Source organism: Lycorma delicatula, chromosome 1, assembly GCF_047948215.1.
Source record: "Lycorma delicatula isolate Av1 chromosome 1, ASM4794821v1, whole genome shotgun sequence".
Lineage (NCBI taxonomy): Eukaryota > Metazoa > Arthropoda > Insecta > Hemiptera > Fulgoridae > Lycorma > Lycorma delicatula.
In genome coordinates, this window is record NC_134455.1 from 400,732,222 (window position 1) to 400,756,697 (window position 24,476).

General features: G+C 30.0%; 1 protein-coding gene across 1 annotated transcript; it reads right to left on the reverse strand.

The window, feature by feature from the left end:
• Positions 1 to 582: 582 nt before the first annotated feature.
• On the reverse strand, positions 583 to 19,426 carry LOC142318014 (uncharacterized). The gene is made up of 5 exons (XM_075354545.1): positions 19,417 to 19,426; positions 18,246 to 18,492; positions 15,513 to 15,627; positions 4,532 to 4,629; positions 583 to 719 (listed from the first exon to the last, which is right to left on the reverse strand). Exons 1-5 carry the CDS (start codon positions 19,424 to 19,426, stop codon positions 662 to 664), a joined length of 528 nt encoding a protein of 175 aa, XP_075210660.1. The 3' UTR covers positions 583 to 661.
• Between the last annotated feature and the right edge of the window lie 5,050 nt (positions 19,427 to 24,476).

The following is a 24,476-nucleotide window of genomic DNA, read 5'->3' on the forward strand; positions in this document are numbered from 1 at the left end:
ACAAAAGTTGCAAAAATCAATTGAAAACATTATGAATTAAGTTGTTAAAACTGTTTTATAATAAAATTTAATTTGGTTTGTTGTTACAAAGATTTTGTGCATGTGCGACTTGTTGCTTAACAAAAAAAAACTTTTCTCTGAAGGCATAAAGAAGCCTGTGCAATGATGAAAGAAGCGATTGAAAAGAAAGAAGAAATTGTTTAAAAAAACTTTTTTATTTTTATTAAAATAAAGTTTATAACTGCGCTATAAATATAATTATTGTTTTTTTTAATATTGGTTCATAGATACTGCTTAAAGCCATGACTCAACAAAACATATTTTGTTAAAGATTTAATATTAAAATTATTTCTTTTACAATGAGTGAGCTGAATGAAACTGGGAAAAAAATGATATTTCACTACTTCTACTGAAATGTAAACAAATACTAAAATCGGTAATACACAGTATACTACTGGTAGGCAGAGTACTACTTTCCAAAAATTACCTTGTGAACTATAATCAGGAGGTATTCCACTAGAATATGCACCACGTTGCCTTCTTGGACCGCCACGTCCGCGGAATCCAGATGAAGCTTCTTCTCGGGAAGGTTCATCTGATAGCAGTTGTTGGATACCAACTGCTCCTGTATCTGCATATCTGTCTTTTGCTCTACCACTACCTATACCTCTGCCACGCTCTTTACCTCTAGAGGCATCTGCTCCTTGACCTTGAAAATACTGAACAAGAAAAAAGACTAAATAAAAATTAAGCATTATAAAAGCCAAAAAAACAGCACTTATATTAAAAATAATGCAAGTAGCATATTCATTTATTCATTTTTGTAACTCTTAGAAGCAAAGATATTCGCAGTCAATACATATCCCACACTGTACGGCTAGCACAAAATGATAACTATATCCCCAAGTAGCAACTGACGGTTCCATTATGAATGGAAAACTGTGATTACATTCTTCAACATAGAAGATATTTTTAAATATTAAAAAACAAAATACGGAATCGCAATAATACCCGCTTTATCGTATAATATTAGAACACCAACTTTTTTCTGGAGTACTTTCATATTTGTTACTCAACAGTCAGAGCTAGTTCCTAATCTTAAAATAAAATAAGTTATGTAATAAATAGCAAAATATTAGAACTGTGAACATGCATCTGGTTGGCCAATTGATGCACAGAGTTCACACACTAGCTTCCAGATCATCTGGTTATGAGTTTAATTTCCAGCAAGGATCTGGCATTTTTCATGCATCTCAATTTTTACCTAAAATTGTGTGAAAATGCATATCTGGTATCAAAAACAATGTTCAAGACAACAATAATGCAGTGTCTGTAAAATAATAATGGGGTTTTAAATAGTTACAGCTTTAGAACAAAGCGTAGAGAGATGAACTATATGTTAAATGAAAGAAACACCATACATTTCTTACCTGTAGATTTCAATGTGTGCACTCATGGTTGCCCTGCAGACATCTAAGATGATATTAGTCTCTTGCCATACATGACAGAGAACATCCAGCATGATAGAAGAAACAGCTTCAGTGATTTTTTTAAAATGATAGACATTTTGATCTTGAATGGAATACACGTGTTTTTAAACAACCCCAAAAATAGAAATCCATGCGAGTAAGATCTGGAGACTCTTGGAGCCAGTCGATCCACCCTTTTTGTCACCACTAAGGAAATGTTACATTAAGAAAACCCTGCACGATTGCGGCAAAATGTGGAAGAGCTCCGTCTAACTAGAAAATGGAATGCTGCGAATTTGGAACGCTGCATATATGTATAGGCATATAATATGGGACACTGGATCTTTCTAATATATCCAGGAAGATGTTTCCCATTATTGTTTTTTCAGTAAAAAAAAAGGGGGGCAATAACTCTTCTCATATAATAGCACACCACATTCACTTTTTCACTGTCACGCTAATTTTCAATTAACAGCAGGTGGACCCACCTGCTGTTAACCGCTGTGTTAACAGCAGTTCAGTACCCAATGAATGAACATTAAGCTGATGTACTAACCCAAAAACATGAAACAATACTTCATCACTGAAAATTAACTTGTTTAAAAAATCATCATCCTGCTTTAACCTATTCAGAATGTCTACAACAAAACCAAAAAGTTTCATTTAGTTGCTTGGATGATGTTTTAGGAATCCCTAACTGTCTAGAACCACTTCTGCACAGATTTCTTCAGGCTTACCAAGAACTTGTTCGCACTCCTTCAATGATCTTCACAGACAAGTTTGCTTCAGCAGCCTGCCAGTTTGAGTTATTTGTCCCATTCCCAATGTTATTTTCGTGCGAAGAAGCAGGTCATTGAACACACAATTGTATTTACACCTAACTGAATCACACATAGCAAGCCACAACACACACTGGGCCTTCCTCTGTATATAAACATGATGACTAATGTGCACGTGCTCTTTCATGTACTGCAAACACAATGCACATGCACTAGCTTTCGCACACATAATCTTGGAGTGTTTCTCTTTCATTTAGCATATAGTCATCTATCTACAATGCTTTGTCTGAAGCTATAACCATTTAAAATCACACTATTATTTTACGGACACTGTATATAAAACATTGCAACTGAAGTATGTATCATTGATTTCATAAGCACTTCTTTAAGTAGAAACCAAAAGCAATACAGTTAAAATACTCACATATGATCATACACAATAAAAATTAATAAGAGTGAAACATTCCTAGATTGTACTCATAATGTAAGAAACCTTGGAACAGTATAATAAAAAATTTTTTATTTACATAATACTAATTTTACAACTATTATTTCAGAGTACAGCATTTACCTCAGCATTTCTTTAATATAGTGACATCCAAAATCAAGCATATTTTGAACAGACCAGTCATTTGTTAAAAATGCTAAAGATAAACATCAATGATTACCTGCACTGAGTTTAATGATCTACAGGAACTTCTTCAACTAATATGTAGCAGAAAATATGACTTTGTATCCAGACTTCGTGTAAATTTTCAGGCAAAAAGGACATAAAAAAAATTACGGTACAACAATCATTTTTTTAATGACATAGCATAGAGAACTATATCAATTTGACTACTTTTTTGTTTTTCTATGTTTTGTTTTATACATTCAAGTAACTTATAAATAGATATGAAGTCCCTCCCACACAAGTACTTCTATAGCGGCACCTTGACAGTGTCAACTTAATAATTTGCAATAAGAATATAAAAATTTTATGCAATTTATGATTTCTTTTAAAAGTATATAATCATTAATAATACACAACTATTTGATAACTTTTACATGCGATGCACCTTTCTTCTTTGTAATCTTTATTAGCTGTGCAGATATAAAAATCATGAAAAATTTCATAAAAGCTAAGAAATAAAAACTGAATTATGAAACTTTATATCAAGGTGGAACTCGTAAGAAAATGAACTGAACCAGCTCAAATTTAAAAAAAAAATTATGCACAAATTTATGGTTGATATTTGTATAGCCAACACTTGAGACTGTTTTAGAAACAAAATTGTATTTTATCAAAAGCCGATTTGGTTTTTAAGTAAATCACATTGAACAGACAGGAAAACACAGAGGCTGTGGCAGCTGTGAAATATCTTTGGACATAAAATAACTTCCATACAGATAATTCAATACTGTGATGAAGTTTGTAATTGTCATCAATGTTTAGATGAACACAATGGATTCATTTTCTTATTGATCTCTGCAGAAGGTACCCCATTCTTTATGAACAATGTATTTGAAACTGAAGAAGCACACAAGCATTTCACATCTGACTAAATATGCATGCTTTCTTTGGTCTCTATGATCTCTGTGAAAACCACCTGCAAGCTGTAAAATTTCTGGATCATAAACTGGAAAAAACAACTCTCATTATCAGCAATTCTGTATTCAATCCCATTCATTTAACAGACCTGCACCGTTATTTCTCTGCGTTGTGACTGCACAGATTTTTGGGAACAATTTTTCTCATTCCCGGTTCTTCTGTTAGTACCAGGAAAAAAAATTCCAGATTCATCAAGTTCAGATCTCAGAAAATCATCTTCATTTTCCGATCTACTCTATCATACTGGTTCACAGACCTTGGTTATGTCATTGTCTGTCAATGACATTAGGTGTCTTCCATTATGATGGAACAATTAAGGATTATGGTGGAACCGATTTAAACATCGGTTCTGCCTTCAGAAAACACCTTACACCAACAATAAAACTTGTACTTCGACATAACTTCATTCTCAAAAGCCTGCTGAAGCTTACTATAAGTTACTGAAGTGTTGTAACAAAATCTGACACAAAAAGAGGAAGCAGAAAGAGCAAAATTAAAGATGGCATCATATTAGGCTGCACAGTCGTTACATCAAAAAGAAAAAAATCAAGTCTCATATTTTATTATCCACTTTAAATTGCACACAAAACTGAGTTTGGCATATATGTATTCAACAAAAGAGTAATTAGAGTTGTAAAAATATTAAAAATTATTTATTTGCTTAGTTCAGTTTTAAATTGTAATATAATTACTTCAGAAGATGATGACTGTGATAACGATGGAAAATCAAACTGTGAAGTACCACCATGCTGCATACTGGCTGGACCATAATGTGATTCAGGTCTTTTTCCTAAATTTAACATAAAATATTACATATACTGTAATACTGTCAATACAAATAATTTTATATTTTTAAAACTAAAATTAATAAAATACATTAGAATATATATAATTCAACAGATTAGATATCAGGATCAGTACAAACATTTACTTTTTTAAGAATGAACATCATGTTGAATTATGTAGCCTGAAACCCTTTCTTTTTCCTGTTTAGCATCTGGTAATTACCATTTAGATAATACTTCAAAGGATGAATGAGTATGATATGTATGAGTGTAAATGAAGTGTAGTCTTGTACAGTCTCAGTTCGACCATTCCTGAGATGTGTGGTTAATTGAAATCCAACCACCAAAGAACATCATTATCCATGATCTAGTATTCATATCCGTGTAAAAATAACTGACTTTACTAGGACTTGAACACTGGAAGTCTTGACTTCCAAATCAGCTGATTTGGAAAGACGCGTTTACCACTAGGCCAACCCGGTGGGTAATGTAGCCTGAAACCCACATCAAACAGATGCCACCCTAGATTAAATTTTCCACATAAATTAAAGAAATAGACGGAAAAAAAATGAAATTTTGTAAATTCATCACCATTGCAAGAAAAAAAATAAATTTTTTTTTTTTATCTATGGTAAAACCCAAGCAATCATAACTAATACTTGTTTTGTTTAAACATAAAAAAATTAAGTACTGTTAAATGATAGTTTTAAGTTTTTGTATTTAAACATGTTCAATTTTAAATCAGAATAATTTGGATTTTTATATGTTGTACATAGTAACTATGTAATTATAACAATTAATGCACATCTTAATCTTTAACTTGTCAATCAACACCATGATACTTTAACATCAGTAACCTAGTTATTTAATTTAGAGTAAAGAAAACTTGTTACAATACCCAGTAAGCTAACCCACTGGGTTGGAGAGTAAATAACATTAGTAACATTATTTTTTGATAACAATAGTGTATCAAGCCAATAGTGTATATGCCTTCTGGCATATTTAAACCTTATCTCTCTTACGGACTTTAAAAATAAAATATTTTGTGGACAAGGAACAAGCTCTTTTTCTGTTAATAACAGTACGGTTTTATTTGTTTGGAATACTGGTTTCTGCATATTTTACAATAAAATTATCTTGTCTCAGTTTCATGTAATTTTGTTGCACTCATAAGTCTGTTTTTTATGATGGTAAGTTATTCTTCTGGGCATTCCGGGAGCTCCCCATTTGTGAAAAAACCTTGGGCTTTAGTCATTTGCAAAACCTTTAGAAAAATATAAAACATGTAGGCATATTTTATAAACTGAAAATTTATTGTTAAATCTAACGTATCTCAATACGAATAACAAAGGAATATTAAATTGTACAGCACTAGAAGCCTTATAGAGAATAACCAAACATAAAAAGTAATAGCATAGGCCTACACGAGCAAATTGCTAAAATTAGGCTATGCATCTAACAGTAAAAAGCCTGCGTTAAGACTGCTTCGGCTATAAAAATTAATGTTATAAAACTGCTTTCTTAACTGTAGGTCTACACCTGTTTAAAAATAAAAAATCCTAATATCACATACAGCTTTGTCTTTTTTCCATATTTCGCTTCCATAGTCTTTCGTTTTTAAGCTTTTTCCTTTAAATAACTACTTCAGAATAATACTCCAGTCGAATTATTAACTATTATTATTAAAATAACCACAAATTCTTATACTTTTAATATCAAAACGTGGACACCAATGGTGGCTCGCATATAGGCACTGCGGAAGCTTAATGTCAGTAGCCATCCCCCAGTTTATGAAAAAGATACAAAGATCTTTGTATGGAACTGTGCGCTTCACAGTTCCAGCGGAGTGGTGTTTGGCTGTTGGGTGCATGCGCACATAGAAAGCTTCATGCGAGGCTACAAGGAAGAGTATATGGAACGTTCCTTGTTCGTTTCCTTTTCTAGTTTAGTCGGTGGAAGAAATATATAAGTAGTTTAGTTGTTTCAGTAGTGATCAGAAGATGGAAAGCAAGGGATCTTTGAATGCCAAATCTGTCCAAAAACACACTGGAAGGGCGAAAGAGAAGGTAATTAGTATAAACTAATTATGTATTTTTTTCTGCGTACATAGAAATTTAAATTAAGCTCCACTGGAATATAGTGATTTTAAGCATTATAGTGTTCTTAACATTTTAAGTTGTCGTTTTATTTAACATTATATTATTTATTCGGCTAAACAGACTATTTAAGCAGATTGCACTTAAAAACAGTGTACTATATTCTTGAATGTGATAAAAATGTAGAATTTGATTATTATCCTGCTTCCAGTTATTATATTTGATTCATTTTTTTCGTTTCTTTTATTTTACAGAAAAATTTAACCATGGCCTTGAAAAGGCCCAGAAAAGTTTTTTTTTGGAGCAGCACCCCCACTAATTTTAGCTATGAGCCGCCACAGGTGGATACTAAGAATACGGCTTGCAACTTTCAGCTCAATTAATTACACAGCCTCAAAAAGGGTTCGAGCCATGCGATATCGTCTGTGATTCAAGGTTAACTGGAACATTATCTGGTTTTGCAACAAACCGGTGACTTTATACGTGATTTTTTAAGGATGTCTGGTTTTAAATCGTATGATATTTACGGTGCATGTACGAGATGGTAAACTGTTAGAAAATGCAAAAACGTAAAAGCTGAAAATTTTGGATCTAAGTGGTTTTGTAACTGTATATATATAGTTATATATATATATATATATTAGTTATTATCATTATTAAAATATATCTTAGATATAAATTATATATCATTATAATTTTAAATAATGGTAAAGTTCTATTTTATATGTACATATTTTCAACAGAGAATAATTTGCCAGTTTGAAAAAATTAATAAAACTACTAAATTAAAGAAATACAAAAGAGTACCTAAATAATGTTTTTTCGGGCATCAACTGCCGTGGTCATTAGCTTTTTCCCGAAAAACAAAGAACATAAAAAATTCTTTCCCTTCCTGTTAAAATAACTAGCGACCTAGTCAGAAGAAACTAGTCTTGTCAAACAGATTATACAAAACTAGACTTCTCATAGGACATTAATTCCTTAGAATACGATACGTAGAAGGTATCGAACCTTCTACGTATCGTGTATCGAGCTCTTGCCAGTAAGAAACATATATTTAATTTATAAAGAAATGTCAAATTTATCTAAACTGCTTTAAAGTCTTTCAATTATTAAAAACTCATCCTTTCATGAAATTAATCAAAAGAACTTATTACACGCACATCTGCTGCCTATCCTTATTAGACCATCCTTATTTGCTTCTTTTCTCCATCTTCCTGATGGCCTCCACCTCTGATTCTAGAGTGTTCCAGGCTGTCTGAGCCTTCTGAAATGGAATCTTCCAATCCATCTTCGTAATATATATCAGAGAATACTTTACTGCCAGCATTAGATGATACTGAGCCAGTGAGCATTGCATGGGGCGGCTAAAAAGCTCACTCTTTGTTTTAGAGGCCTCCGAGCTTTCCGGGGCTCCATCGATGTTTGTCCATCACTCTCTCTTCCAACAATCATTATCACGTCGTCTTCTTTCCTGATTCCCTGAATGGGCATTTTCTCTTCTTCAACTTTTACCGTTGGTGCATTATGCTTAAACGACTTGTGCTGTTTAGTTTACTTTCCTTCCATTTTGACCGGTCGAGAGCTCATTCTCAGGTCTGGAACAACTTTGGTTTGAAAACATCCGCTTTTTTTCAGTGTTGGCTTTGGAATAATTTCTGTAAAGGACAATTTTTCAACTTGTCCTTAATGATACGTTTCACCATGTTCACTAGATCTGGTGCCAGTTCAGAGATTGTGAATTTTAATTTAAAGGAATCTGCAGGTGCTGCAGCAACTTGAGCATAAGACTCAACATTCGGTGAAATTTCTAGCTTCGAAGTAGTGGACGTTTTAAATAGCCTTTATCTCTTGGCTTGGTAATTTCTCCTTATAAATTGTACAGTTTCACAATCTCGCAGAGTGATGCCCATGGGAGATGACACAAACCGGCGGATCCCTGCACGGGTCATCTGGATATAATGGGTCACAACAAGAACAGATCTGTTTCCTAATGCATCATGCCGCTGTATGTTCGAATTTCTGATATCCAAAACACTGTAATAGTAATGAATGGGCTAAAATCTTTTAATGAAAACCAGCGTTTATTTTTCTCATACTTCTTTGTTGCGTCGCGTGTTCAGTCGACAACATGCAACAATTCCTTTTCCATAGAGTTTCTCTACAATTACGTCTTTAGTGGTGTTCAACAAATCCCTTCACACAACTACTCCCTTGAAGGCATTTAGGATCCCATGCGGTACAACCTCAATGTTTATACGTCCCATCTTCTTGGCCTTGATTAGCGGCGATGATAGTAGGTCATTAACGGTTTCAACGAACAGTTCCATTGCAAAATTCATTGTCTCCTTAACAGATCCTCCTGCAGCTTCTGTGATTCAGATTTTAGAATCTTCTTCTTTCCTTTTTTGTAAAAAATGTATCTAGGTAATATTTATTTCTTTTATATAATCTTAATTTTAATTACAATTATAAAATAATCTGTATTATTTCAAAGTGATTTTTTAATTTTTTTGCAGATGAAAGATGTATAACTGATTATCAATTAAACAAAAGACATCTTATAAACATATTTCTTCAATTAATAATAGAATTATCAATTTTATTGATAATAAAGATTATTTAAAACGGTATGAAAGAAAAGAAAAAAAAAAAAAAATATATATATATATATATATAAAGGTAATCCCGATTTTTTAACCGACTAGGTTCGCCTGAGAATTGGTAATGTAGTTAACTTAAAACTTGTGTTTGTTCCCATAAATCCAATCAATTACACTTAAATTTTACAAAAACCATATATATTTTATTAAATGTGTCAGGGACGTACATAATAAATTAATAATTACATGTGTTTTCTTTAACATGTATGCAATAAAAGGTTTGAAAATATGTATGACTAAATCTTTTTTTCTTGATGTCCATTATATCATTAAAAAAACTAAATAAAAAAACATGATTGACTTGCCGCTCTTATTGCTGGCATTCATTGATACTCTTTTTTGTGAACAATCATTCTCTAGTTCATTAATTTAAAACCCTTCTTTTTAACTATGATCTTGCTTAAAAATTTATTTTATTTTTATGATGTAATTTTTTGATCTCAATTATGAAAAGAACACAACTAAATTGAAAGAGAAACATTAAATCACATGTCAATTTCATGATCTATTATGATCTTAAAAACAGAAACTTTATTTTGCTTATTTATTCCTTTGTCACTATCAGGACTGAGAAATACCATCTACCTAAATAAATATTCAGAAATGAAATCCTAGGAAAAATAACATTTTGAAAAGCCCACAAAAAAGAGAGATCATGTGTTTGGATTAATCTAAATCATTTCCTGTTAGTTAAAAATTAGTGTTATAAATAAAGCTCAAAAAAAATAAAAAAATAAAAATAAAAATTAGAAATGATTGTCTAGAATATGTATTACAGAAGGTCCAGACATGACTTCATTACCAAAACATTTTTTGATGTTACTAAAATCATTAATCAGATAAAAAAGTACACAGTCACAAAACAAAATTTTCAGATATTAGATATAAGTATATTTGTTTCAGTATCCTACAAAGATATAAAATATACTGAAAATACAGTACCCAGATTTGAAACAGAAACTTCAGGGTAATGAGAATCTTTTATTTCAAAATGTGTATGTTGCAATCTGTTAAACTAGGGAACAATAAGCAACCCCCCTCCCACATGGCACAATGAGATGAGGATGAGGTCTAATTATTTAAAAAATCAGTCATGTTTATGAAATAAATCAGTATTTGTTTTTTTTTTACATATGAAAATTGAATCTCTCAAATATAACCAAAAAGATCTTTTTATTTTTCTTGATGAATGATTAATTTCTACTCTTCGCTAAAATAATGACCTGAAATAAAATAATTTTATCTGATTTTATTTACCCCATAGAGTTGTTTTTATGTAATCATATCTATTTCTTAATTTTTTTTTCAAAAATAAATAATACCTGTGGTAACAATCTGCAGTGATAGCAACTCCTGGATTATTGTTGTAGAGAGGAATTGTAAATTTAAGTGTACCTGGAATCATACCAGGAACTTATACCACTGTCAGATAAAACTGAATAGGGCAATCCTGTCTTGAAATATTGAAAAGAAAACTGTTAGAATTTTACAATAAAATTTAATAGTTACTGAAATATTACACAATTCTGTTGTATCATAATCTAGGATAAAGAACAATCATTTAAATTGAATATTTGTGGAGGACATTTAGAAACATTAGTATGAAATGGCTAACTGGAAATGGAATATCTCTGAATTCAGTTATTAACTCGGATACTTCCTTTGAAACTATTTCCTCTGTCATTTAGCAACAAACCCCTCAATATACTATATTATTATTATTATTATACTATATTCTATAATATAGTATATTACAGAATATAAGATAAAAAACTTGGTCTGTTAGATCTCATAAGCATAATTGTAGTATGTTGGTGAGCTGACAGGACTACAAAAACAGCATAGACAGTTATTTGCTACAATTTTTTTTCTCTCAAGAATAAGAAACTTCCCATGTCTGGCTTACTAAGGAAAATTAATAGTAAAATGGTGTTTCCAACTGTCTTTTTTATTAGGATATCAGTAAATAAATAATAAACATTTCATTATTATTATTATTATTTATTAATAATAATATTTATTCTCTTGAATGGGATATGGTCTGTTAAAATAATAGTTTTTAATTAGCGTTTAAAATATGTTAAAAAAGTTAAAACAGTTGTAACATCACGCGCTGAAACAGTTATGCCCTTGCAATTGTATTTCAGCTTACACTCAAAGATTATGAAAATCTTAGTGCCACTTCCTTTAGGTCCCCTATTCTGCCAGTAATAGTTGTTAGGCCAGTAATATGCAGCTTATCATGAAATTGATTGTTGAGTAATTGAAATTGAAAAATCAGCTTTTAAACAAAAGATTAAATATATGTTAAGAATCATTAGTAAGTAAATAAAGAAATCAGGGAACTTTTTTTTATAGAAATTACATTACCTATAAAATTCACATTATCCATGTTGTGGTCACAGCTGGTTATAATAATATATATCCGTGCTTTAATGTGGGTAATTCTATCCTGGCATTTGGGATAATCTTACTGTAAATGCTTTGTATCAATCTTACGCTAATTATTCTTGTTTTTTGAAGGCTTTCAATATTTTGTATTTTGAAATTGTTAATTTTAATTAACAAACACGGTAAAATATTCCATTTTTTGACTAGCTGCACAATTATAAAGGTTTCGGTTTATTCAGACTGTAATTGTGCAAAAATAGGTAAAAAATTTTGCTGTAGAAAATTAATGTAAATGATAAATAAATCGTTTATTTTCAAATGATTCAAATGAACAAGTCCATGAGGTAACCTCAGCTTCTCCCAATTGCTCTCAAAATGATCAAGTTACAGAGCCACATTTGTTAGAAAAGACATGTATTTGTGACTGAAAATACTTAAGAGGATGAAGATTATGTACCATCTTCAAATGTAAGATCTGATTCAGAGAATGAAATCCATAAACCTAAGAGAAAGGTATTAATTAAAACAGTTATTGAACAGCAAGGTCAAAAATGATAGAGAAAATTGAACAGTAGACTTGCAATATTAGCAAACAGAAATACTTAGCTTGTGAAAGCAATCAAATAAAAAAGGCAAAGAAGTGGCTGCAAAAGAAATTAAGCCTCCGTATATGTGTAAAATGAACCGTTATCAAAAAATTACTGAATTACAACGGAAGTAAATTTTTAAGGCTTACTGGGATTCAAGAAAGGGTCACAACTTAAAAACACAGATCACTGCATTCTATATTGAAGTAAGACTATAAAAAGATGTATAGGTATGGATGGTACAAAACCAAAAGAAAATTCTTGTTATTATAGCTTAACAAAGAGGATGGCATACACCTGCTATGAAAACACCAGAGGAAATAATTCAAAATGTTATTCAAAACACAAGTAATTATTTTTAATGAAAAATTTAGTTTAGAATACTTTTCTGCTATTTTATCATTTTTTATTATTAATTTTCAATGTTTTGTGAATTTTTATTGTACAGTAGATAATATTACTTCTGAGGAAATTATATTTTTTCATTCTTTGTAAATTTTTGTTGAATGTCCTTAAAATAATGTTGTATTACACCTTTTTTGTATGAGCAATATAATTTTATAATAATAATTAGTCTTTTAAAATTACCATTGCAACAGTGTTACTATATTTTACAATATTTTTATTGCGCAATTTTTTTGTTTATTGGATGGAACAACCAGGAGGTTGTGTTGCATTAATATTTATCTTTTATGAATGGTATTTTTTAATAAAATATTTTATTTAATTAATCTGTTTTATTATTAATAAAAGTCGACGTGTTTAAAATTTTATTTGTTTTCTGTTTACATTATTTACATCGCGATCCGAGAGGTAACCCACTTTAATCTTCTCTGGTGGAACAGGGGAGATTGAATGTTAGTATAAGAGACGGTGTCGGTTCTTCCGTTCCGTTCTGCGGTTTCATTATACGTTTCACTTCAATCAATGGTGGCAAAGCTCATCAACTATTTCAGTGATATCTATATCTAAAAGGTCTCGACAAAAAACTACACCCCGGCTCGTATTTAACGTTTTGTGGCTTTCTGCACTTATATTTATACCACCCATATTACGGAGACGTAAGATATATCGACTCTGTTCATCGTTGAATGTTTCAAACAGAATCGATCCATCACGTAATTTCCTGATATTCTTCGGGGAGCCACTTGCACCTGTTATAGTTTTGTTTATTAAGAAAGGTGAAACCTGTTGGAGGGAGTCATCTTCCTGACTATTTCGGAGAACAACGAATCTAATATTTTTAGAATTCAAGTCTAAAGATTTGCAGTTCTCTCCAGTAGGACTTTTATCCTCGTCAGACAAAGCTGATCGAGGTCGATCTTTGTTCTGGAAGATGTTTAACGTCAAAAAGTGACGACAATGTTGAGCAAATCAGTGACTTGATACGGTACGACCGATGATTAACTGTCAGAATGATTGCAGAACAATTGAATTTGAACCATACCATAGTCCATCAAATTTTCACAAACGAATTGGACATGAAAAAATTTATGCAAATTGGTCCCAAGAAGACTCACTGTTGAACTGAAAAATAACAGAGTGGAAGTGTGCCGCCATCTTCTAGGGCGAATTGAAACTGATCCAGATTTTCTAAAAAATGTTATTATGGTGATGAATCTCTGATATTTGATTACGACCCAGAAACAAAACACCAGAGCAAGGAGTGGCACACTTCAAACTCACCACATCCCAAAAAAGCAAAAATGAGTAAATCAAAAATCAAAATCATTTTAATTTATTTCGTTAGTAATGGCATTGTCCATAAGGAGTTTTTGCTTACATGACAGACTGTAAATCAAAATGTTTACTGAGAAATTCTTAAAAGATTGCAGAAAAGAGTTGACACCAGCCATCAAAGACAACTGGATGCTACATCATGACAATGTACCTTGTCACACTGCACTCTCAATTAATGAGATTTTGGCAAAGAAAAATATTCCTGTAGTTAGTTCCTCGACTACCGTATTACCCTGACTTGAGTCCCTGCAACTTTTTCCTGTTCCTGACTTTAAAAAAACACCTCAATGGACACAATTTTGGAACAGTAGAAAACAAAAAAATATGTAACCGACCATCTGAAGAATATTCTGGTTTCTGAGTTCCCAACACTGCTATGATGAGCGGGAAAACCGTTTGAAGTGGCTTCCCAAGGGAACTATTTTGAAGGTGATAGAGTCCATGTACAACTTACTGGATTGTAAATAAAAAGTTTTTCTGAACCAGTCCCATTACTTAATTTACTGACCTCATATGTATTTTGTTTTTATTTCATAACCAAATTTTTATAAGTTTTTTAAGCTATGTGAAATATATTTTTTAGATCATCTATTATTTATATTTAACCTTGTTTAATGCTTTTCCCCTATTTCAGTCTATTCTGCGCTGCTAATGGAGTATTTGTTGTTAAATACTCCAAACTTAGTGTTTGTTTAGAGTTTTTACCTTCTCCTAGAGCTTTCTATAAAGAAATCAAGCATTATTTTAAAAAAATATTTTTTGGTAATATACATGTTACTGTAGCATACCTCCACCATCAAAGCGCTTCCCTGCACTTTTTTCCACTGTGATAATCTTCCTGGTACTCTGTGTACCAAAATTTCTCTGATTGTTTAAAAATGGCAGTCTTTCAAAACTGATTTTAATTTTGTAAAAGTGAAAAAATCTACAGAGGCAAGTTTCTCAGATAAAAGGATTGTGGAATGTATTTTACTGAAAACTCAAAACAGGTTAAGCATCCATGACCTGCTGCTGTGTTACTGTTAAAATTCTCTCTAGTATATTGAACTTCATGGTCAATTTCCTGATGGACATCTGAAATGTGAAGATTATCAACAAATTCTTGGTGCTGGAACAACTTCTATACTGTTCCTTGGATAACAGGATAATTTCCCCCCCTCTGCAATGATTGTGCTATAGTTTCATGTCATGCTACATCTCACCTGTTATAACTTTTAAAAAGAAAAAATTCATATTAACAAAAAAAAGAGTAAAAATCATATACCAGTTTCATACCATCAGAGGACAAATAAGTTTCATGGATATTTAAAAAAATCTTTTCATCATACAAAAATTAATTACTATTTTATAGATACAAGTCAGTAATTTAAGAAAAAAACATTGCATTTATAATCCATAAATATATACTTACTCCAATTGGAAGACCATTGCTAGAGAAAGTAGGAGAACCAAATTCTACATTTGTACCTTGTCTAAAGGAAACGCTTTGTGAATTAGTTAGGCCGCCTAAGCCAGTTCCTTTCCCACTGTAAACAGAAAATAATTGTTAATTGTAGAAAAAAATTCTATGCGTGCTATTGATGAAATTAATTTTTGTTGAAACAATTTCTTAAGTTACTAATTTTTTTGTAACAATTACATTAGAATAGTGACTATGGCATTATTTTTTACATAGAGTATGTTATTCTCAGTAATAACCAAAGGTAATTATTGAATACAACAAAAAATATCAATTCCAGATAAAATAATTAAAATATTCTTCACTAGGTTTGTTACATGAAGGAAAATAACTTCTCCATTCTAGATCATTGTACTTTTTGAACATTGTACTCAAATAACACAACTTTTAAAGCAATTTAAAATTTAAAAGCAAGTAACCAGATAAATTTAAATACCTTTTTAAACTGTAATGCATACATTAGACAACTATTAATGCACAAATAACAACTAACTTCTTACTTTTATTACTTCTTTCTTATTTCTGCTGACATCTTACTTATTAAAGATATTTAAAATATTTCAGTATAGACATCCTATACATCACTGGTCAGTTGGTAAAGAAGTTAACATTTTGTTGATCATCTACTCTAACAGGTGTTCTAATATTTCTGTTTTTTTAAAGCTAAAAGTGTTTTTATTGATTGAGAAAATATGAGAAAAAGAAAGTAGCACTGTTTCAAAGTATTGAAAACTTACAGAATATTGAGGAAATGCTGTAAAGGAAATAAACAACAAAACAAATGTTTCGTAACGTACTCAAATAACACCCAACTTTTACAGCAATAATGAACCAGATATATTAAAATACCTTTGTAAATTGTAATGCATACATCAGACAAGTATATAATGAAAGAGTAGCAGGGAGGAGACTTTCTCATTAATGAGAAAAGTTTTGAAAACTAATAGTTAAAATCCATCTCTCAGAAGATAAATTACATAGAATACATTTACACTGTTACAATTGTCTTCTTTACAGGGTTTGATGTCAATATTATTTATAATTTGGTTGGTTATTCAGGTTTAATTAACATCACTCCTTGTAGAATGACTGATGTGTAATTTGACAAGAACAACTAATTACCTGCAATTTACACTAATGGCTTGTTACAAAGTAGAGTAATCACAAAATAAAGAAATAAAAGTACTTCATTTTTAAAAATATAATTCCGCATTATATAATACATAATTAAACCAGTAACTCAATTTCAGTTAAATAAAATTTATTGAATACAGTGTTTAATTTTATGTACACATAGTTTAATGCATATAACACTCCTAAAAAGAAGTTCCTTTCACTATTGTAATAATTTTTTGTAATTCTTTAAAATGCTAGTCAAGTAACACATTTTGAAAGTACTACCTTTTACTTGGTAGGTGAGCCATTCAGCTATCATTTGTATTGTTATAAAAGACTAATTAAAATTATTTTTTCTCAATTTTATTGTGTTTTTTTATAAATGCTTTAGTGGCAGAAAATTCAAATTTTATTTAATAAATCTTAACATTTTTATTTATCTTATTGTTCATTTTTGGTTAAGTTACATTAAGAAAACATCTGACAATTCAAAATATTAAGTTGCTTGTTTTTTTCTTTATTGTTGACATATTTTGATTACTTGATGTACTAAATTAAATAGTGCCTCCTAAGCACTGTTCCTCCCACAGCATCAATAACTAATCTCATCTCTGTTATTGAACACTAATGTAAAATTATATAATTTTGTTTCCTACATAGTGAAAATTAGTTCATCAAAATAAATCTGAATTACAGTTATATCCATTTATGAATTAATATATTTCCATTTAAAAACAATAAAAATTAAATCAGCTGTTTTTTTTTTTTTTTTTTTTTTAGGGCGAAAAACGGTTGAACGTTATCATCGCCCGGAAAATAAATAAATAAAAATAATTTAAAGTTTTTAGATAAAATTAAAACTTAAAACTACTATCACAGAAACAAAATCCGGAATGGGTGTAAAAGGCCCATTCTCGGATAACAAAAACACTAATATGTAACTTAAAACTATGTTAAAAACTATCACATTAAAAATAAATAAAACTTAAAACTAAAAAAGGAGATAAAACTTAAAACTAATATCACAAAAATCTTACAACTAATATCACTAAATCAGCTGTGCATAGCTTGAAAAAGGTAATTGATTTATGTAGCTAAACTGACTGATTATTAAGTTTCATACTACAGTAATACATTTGATTCATTTCAAATGGACTGAGTAAGGAAAACCAAACAAGTTTATATTTTCGTTTTCGTAAGCCCTATTTCAAGATACCCTAAAAATCTCCCCTAAAAAAACTTTTTTTGACACAGGCGTGTTTACTATTAAATTAATTAAATTGTGTCCTCAAATGCCTTTTTTTTTGTTCAACAGCAAATCTAATTTATTTTAGGAACGTGATATTAAAATCTTATCTTGCCACTTTCAGAACCTGCTGCCCCTTGGCGCATACATAGAGTATGCAGAAATACAGCCACCTCATCCCTTACTTTTTAATAATTTATTTATTATATAAATATGTACTTTGAGAAGGATTAGAGGGGTAAACGATTTTATTTGTAGTTTTAAGTAGGAAACACTAAATAGATATTTACTAATAGTTAAAATAAAAATTAATGAAAACTTACAACGGCCTCTTTCTTATAACAATATAGATAGCAGCTGCAGCAAGAACAACTAACAGCAATGTTAAAGGTATTAGAAGAGCAGCCATATTTCCAAGTGCAGGTACTCTGGCACGCTGTATATAAATATCACAAAACTGTCCTCTGAATTCTGGGAAGCAGTTACAATACAAGTCTCCATTTTTATCTTCTTCACAATAACCATTTTGACACTTGCATATACGTGGTGCATGTAATGGTGGCTCTGAAGCTGAAAAAATTAAAACAAATTAGCTGTGTGAATTATGATTTTTAATAACCATTCAACAATATGGTTATTAATATAACAACTGAAACACTATACACACGTTATCATTACTTAGCTATTTATAACATTACAATCTATTAAAGAAAGATTCAGAAGAAATAAAGATAATTTTTTTATTTTTGTTAGTAGATTAGCAGATCTTCATCACATTTTATTATTACTACTTAAGAAACCCTCTTAGTTATAAACATTTTTTTTTAACTCTCATTTATTTCTTTAATTGTAATAAATATTCACAGGTGCAATCAGCACATATGGTCATTAGCCACTAGTAAGTACATCAAGAAATTAAATATCTGTGATAGAACTTAAACGTTATACTTAAATAATCTTCAGTTTCAATGAAACATCCCAGGTGTGTCAAAAAAACTTTTTTTGACACAGGCGTGTTTACTATTAAATTAATTAAATTGTGTCCTCAAATGCCTTTTTTTTTGTTCAACAGCAAATCTAATTTATTTTAGGAACGTGATATTAAAATCTTATCTTGCCACTTTCAGAACCTGCTGCCCCTTGGCGCATACATAGAGTATGCAGAAATACAGCCACCTCATCCCTTACTTTTTAATAATTTATTTATTATATAAATATGTACTTTGAGAAGGATTAGAGGGGTAAACGATTTTATTTGTAGTTTTAAGTAGGAAACACTAAATAGATATTTACTAATAGTTAAAATAAAAATTAATGAAAACTTACAACGGCCTCTTTCTTATAACAATATAGATAGCAGCTGCAGCAAGAACAACTAACAGCAATGTTAAAGGTATTAGAAGAGCAGCCATATTTCCAAGTGCAGGTACTCTGGCACGCTGTATATAAATATCACAAAACTGTCCTCTGAATTCTGGGAAGCAGTTACAATACAAGTCTCCATTTTTATCTTCTTCACAATAACCATTTTGACACTTGCATATACGTGGTGCATGTAATGGTGGCTCTGAAGCTGAAAAAATTAAAACAAATTAGCTGTGTGAATTATGATTTTTAATAACCATTCAACAATATGGTTATTAATATAACAACTGAAACACTATACACACGTTATCATTACTTAGCTATTTATAACATTACAATCTATTAAAGAAAGATTCAGAAGAAATAAAGATAATTTTTTTATTTTTGTTAGTAGATTAGCAGATCTTCATCACATTTTATTATTACTACTTAAGAAACCCTCTTAGTTATAAACATTTTTTTTTAACTCTCATTTATTTCTTTAATTGTAATAAATATTCACAGGTGCAATCAGCACATATGGTCATTAGCCACTAGTAAGTACATCAAGAAATTAAATATCTGTGATAGAACTTAAACGTTATACTTAAATAATCTTCAGTTTCAATGAAACATCCCAGGTGTTGCAAAATCATCAGTTTGTAAAGGATAGAGTTTATATTATTTCATACTCTAATTTCATTATAACTTATCAAAGTTTAGATAGTGTAAACACACAAATGAGCAGTAGATCTAACTAGGATGTCTGAAGTAGTGATGGTACTGCTAATAGTACAGTGTAGGGAACAGTGTAATGTAGGTAAACATAAGAAGACAAAATCCTACAGATTGTCCAGCATCCATTTCTACCCTGTGCATCAACTGAGATCTCTAAATTTTTATGAGTAATAGTAATACTTACTGTTTATCCATTAGTATAAATACATTAATATTTTATATAAAATACTAATACGTATATTACTGAAAGTAATAACTAGAAAGGAAAAACAAAAAAAAAAAAAAAATTGAAAGTAACAACTAAAGTAAATAGAGGAAATTTAATCACTCCAATTTGCTACCCTTCCTTTCAATCTTTTTCATTCTTAAGCACTTTTGGTGGGTTAACAACCAGAAGATATTTAACAACAAAATAATGCTGCATACTGTAGATTAACTAATATAGACATTAATGTGAGAAATACTGAGAAAATAATTTCAGAAGTAGATAGTAGAAGTAGAGTTTAGTACCAGAAATAACAAGGACCTCCTCTTGAGAGACAGCCCTATAGGCACTAATCACAGATAACAGGAGATGCTGGGCTCTCAACGAAATATTCCTATAATATTTTTACCTCATTTGATGAGCCCAGACAGCATGGTTCTGAAATTATGCTCCCAGTCGGGGTGAACAGCTCTCTTCACACCAAAGAAAGCAGAACAAGCATTTTTGGCAGCATATTTAAAGTGCTCCTTGAATCAAGGATAACACCTAGATACTTCTACAGCAGGATATACCTAATTTTATGACCTGCCATTGATAGACGAGGCCGTTGTGTAACAGCTAGTCTGCTCTGGAGGGGGTATCTAGCAAGATCGAGCTGCCCTGAATTAAATCTCGTTTAACCAACAAAAGCTCATCATCACTTTCTTATGCCACAAATGTGTTTTTTTTAAAAGAATTTCTTGTATAACATGTATAAAAAATGTTCAAGGTTATTAAAATGAATTACTATAAAATACAAAAGAAAAGATCAAAAATTAAAAAAAAATTAATTTTATTAAAAACAATTATTTAAGACACATAGAAATAAAATGTTATAGCTTGTAAATCCTGATTAAATTGATGTAATCATGAAAGTAAATCCCAAAAAATAGTTTATTTTTTATTCTGAACTTCTGAATTTTTACAATAAATATTAATGAATGAAGAATTCAGTAGTAATTTTGATCTGAAGGCTTGAAAAATCACAGTTTTTAACAATATAGATTCAACACGAAGATTTTAGTTGGAATTTTAATTTAACGCTTGAAAAAAAATCACACAATTTTTAACAATGTAGATTCGATAAAATATTTAATAATTTTAATCAATTTGCAGATAAAATTTGTAGATAAACTTATCAGAATTTTGATTTATAACTTGTAAATTATCATCGATATTAACCCATAAAACTGTTTATTTTTGATTTTATAACTTATGAATCTTTACTATTAATTTTCGCCATCAACGAAGATTTCAGTCAAAATTTTGATCTGAAGGTATAAAAACCATTACAACTTTTAACAACGTACATTCAACATGAAGATTTCAGTAGCAATTTTGATGTAAAAACTTGAAAAATCACACAATTTTTAACAATGTAGATTCGATAAAATATTTAATAATTTTGATCAATTTGCAGATAACATTTGTAGATAAACTTATTTGAATTTTGATTTATACTTCAGATTTTGTTGTCATTTAAAAATATTTTATACGTTTAATTTTTTGGCGAACTTGAGTAAAATTTTATATGAACGACGAACCAGCAGGATGACTAGTAAATAGATGAGTAATGTTCTTATTACACCGCAGATAGCTTCCACCAATAATTTAAGGAGTAGTAATAAAAGAATGAATTTCAAAATCTTGAACATTTTTTAAGAAATCAAATATGAGATTTTAGCAGTTACAATTAATTAAATTTCTGTTATATTTACTTATTAATCTTCTTTGTTCTCTTTTTCTTTTATATTATATTAAATCGTATTCTTTTCTTCACTTGCAGACAGATAAAACAATTATCTCTCTTTAGGTTGAAGTAAAAGTGATATAAGTGTTTTAATATAAAAATTAAAAGTGGTATAATATGTTGCTTAGCGATTAAATTAACAATGATACATTTTTTATTATATATATATATATATATATACACACAATTTTTTTTCAGTACCTCTTAACCCGTTTTCTAAACCTCTTAACCTGTTTTCTAAACAGAATGAAACAAGCTACCAACATCTTATTAACAAAATAGAGATATAAAACAAATAAAGAAGTCAAATAGGAGCAAGAAAAATAATTTGCATAAATTTCACAGGTAAAGTTATATTTTATGTTATTCTCAAAGTGGGCAATAATATCCCCTTGTGGGCACTGGAGGCCTTCAAGGGGGGGATGGTAGAAGGCCCACAGAAAATTCGGAGTGTTCAGGCAGTCTAGGAAGGCAATGGCTGATTAAAAAAAAGGTGAAAATTATGTTTTCTGATATTCCACACTAAAATGTAAAGTAAAATATAAATTTCAACTCAGAAATATATGCTACATTTAAAAGCAGTAACTGCAATTACCGTTTTAAAGAACAAATCTTAAAAACAACAACTGCAATTATTATTTTTAACACACGGTAAGTTTAAAAATGTTGGAGGTGCGCTAGAAAGTTTTTGATTCTCAATTGAGAGGTGGACGAAAATGTTTGAGAATCAATGTTTTATGTAATGAAACAGATGATTTAAAAATAAAGATATTATGACAAAGAATCGGATCAAAATTAATATTATTAATTTTGATAATTGACTCTTTGAAATAAGTTTCAAAGATTCTAACCTTTTCAGATCACGTAGCCTTGGAACTGGTCATGTGCGGCGTCAGTTTTAAAACGCTATTACAAAATCATTTTATATGGCATCTAAGTCGGTTATTTTATTTTATATTCACAAAGGAATCAGTTTTATTACACAATTTGAACGACGTTTATACGATGTAAAATGTTTTACTTAGACTAGAAAAAATATGACCATTTTTTTCTCAGAAATGTGCTTGTGTGTGTGAGACTTCTGTATTATAATTGCTATGACAATTACAAATTTATTTATTATTTACAAAAATAGCTTATCTTACTAGCAACATATCGATGTATTGAAACTCATAATAAATTATCATATACGGCATACAAAAAAAAAAGAAATTTGTGGTCATAAATACGTCACTTTTACTTGAGGTCTATAAATATCTTTACTGACAAATGATATCGGTAAACATGTAACACATCGATTCGTAATGAATACAACAGTATACAGTAAAAATGGTTTTTTGTCAATCTGAATAGCCTTTTGAGTGGTGGGGGATTTTTATAAAATGTAGTTTTCTGAATCTACATTCACTTATACTAATATATGTTACTAACTGTGATTTATAACACGGGTTTTTCATCATATTTTGCCCAATTTTCAACCGATTTGCTTGAAAATATTATTTTTAAAATCGGCAGACTATGTTTCATAAACACAAAGAAAAAAAATTTTGCTAATAAAAAATGCGGTAGAAATGCGCAAAAAAATTCTGCAATTAAATTATCGTAATTTTTGTACGGTTTCAATTTTGTTGTTGTTACAGGCATAAAAAATATCCAATCGTAACGGTTTCTTTTTTGTAAGAATCTCTTAAATCTCTTTAATATACTATAATTTTTTGAAAATTTTTTCACAAGAAGGTAGCATAAGACTAAGAAGGGAGGCAATCAGATACGAATATATTTTCACGGAGCGCTAATCAACCGCGGATCATTGTGATGGAAAAAGGTTAAAGATTTCTCTTGAAGTAATTTAGGAAATCAATTGACAGAGCAAAAAGATATGGAATCTAACTTATTAATGAAATATGTAATAGTCAGTTAAAAAATAATGCTGTTGAAAAAAAAATAAAATAAAAACATTGTCAGTTTTATAACTTTCTTTGGTGTTACTAAGGAACTATAGAAACTGAGGACTTCAACCTCAAAATACTAATATTTTCCTCCTTAGGAGGAAAATTAATCGGAACAAGAAAGAATTATGTAAAAAAATTATTTACAAAACGATTCGCAATTCAGAAGGCATTAATGAAAATTATTACATAAAAGATTATTTGACAATACCACCCCAAATGGAAAGACACTTTTTGCAATTATTCCTGACTCTTCCTGCCTATAGGCCTATAAAAACCATGTAAATAGTCTTTGTATTCTAATATCCAATACTGATTTAATAAAATTCAGTCCTTATTCAATAGATAGCTGCACTGAAAATTAAAAGTTAAACTATTGATTTGTAATTTTATTTATTATTTAATGAAATTGTTTGTTTTCACTGAATAATTATGACAAACAATTGTTTTTTTTATTTTAATTATATTACAAAAATTAAGTAAATGCGGTAGCCCTATGATTACATCTTTTAAAAACTATAAAACTTAC

Excerpts from the sequence above, each read along its gene's own strand:
- LOC142318014 (XM_075354545.1), bottom strand. Across the intron at positions 4,630-15,512 it reads GCAATGGTCTTCCAATTGGA|GAAAAAGACCTGAATCACAT; the intron begins GTAAGTATATAT and ends TGTTAAATTTAG. Across the intron at positions 720-4,531 it reads CACAGTCATCATCTTCTGAA|TATTTTCAAGGTCAAGGAGC; the intron begins GTAATTATATTA and ends TTTCTTGTTCAG.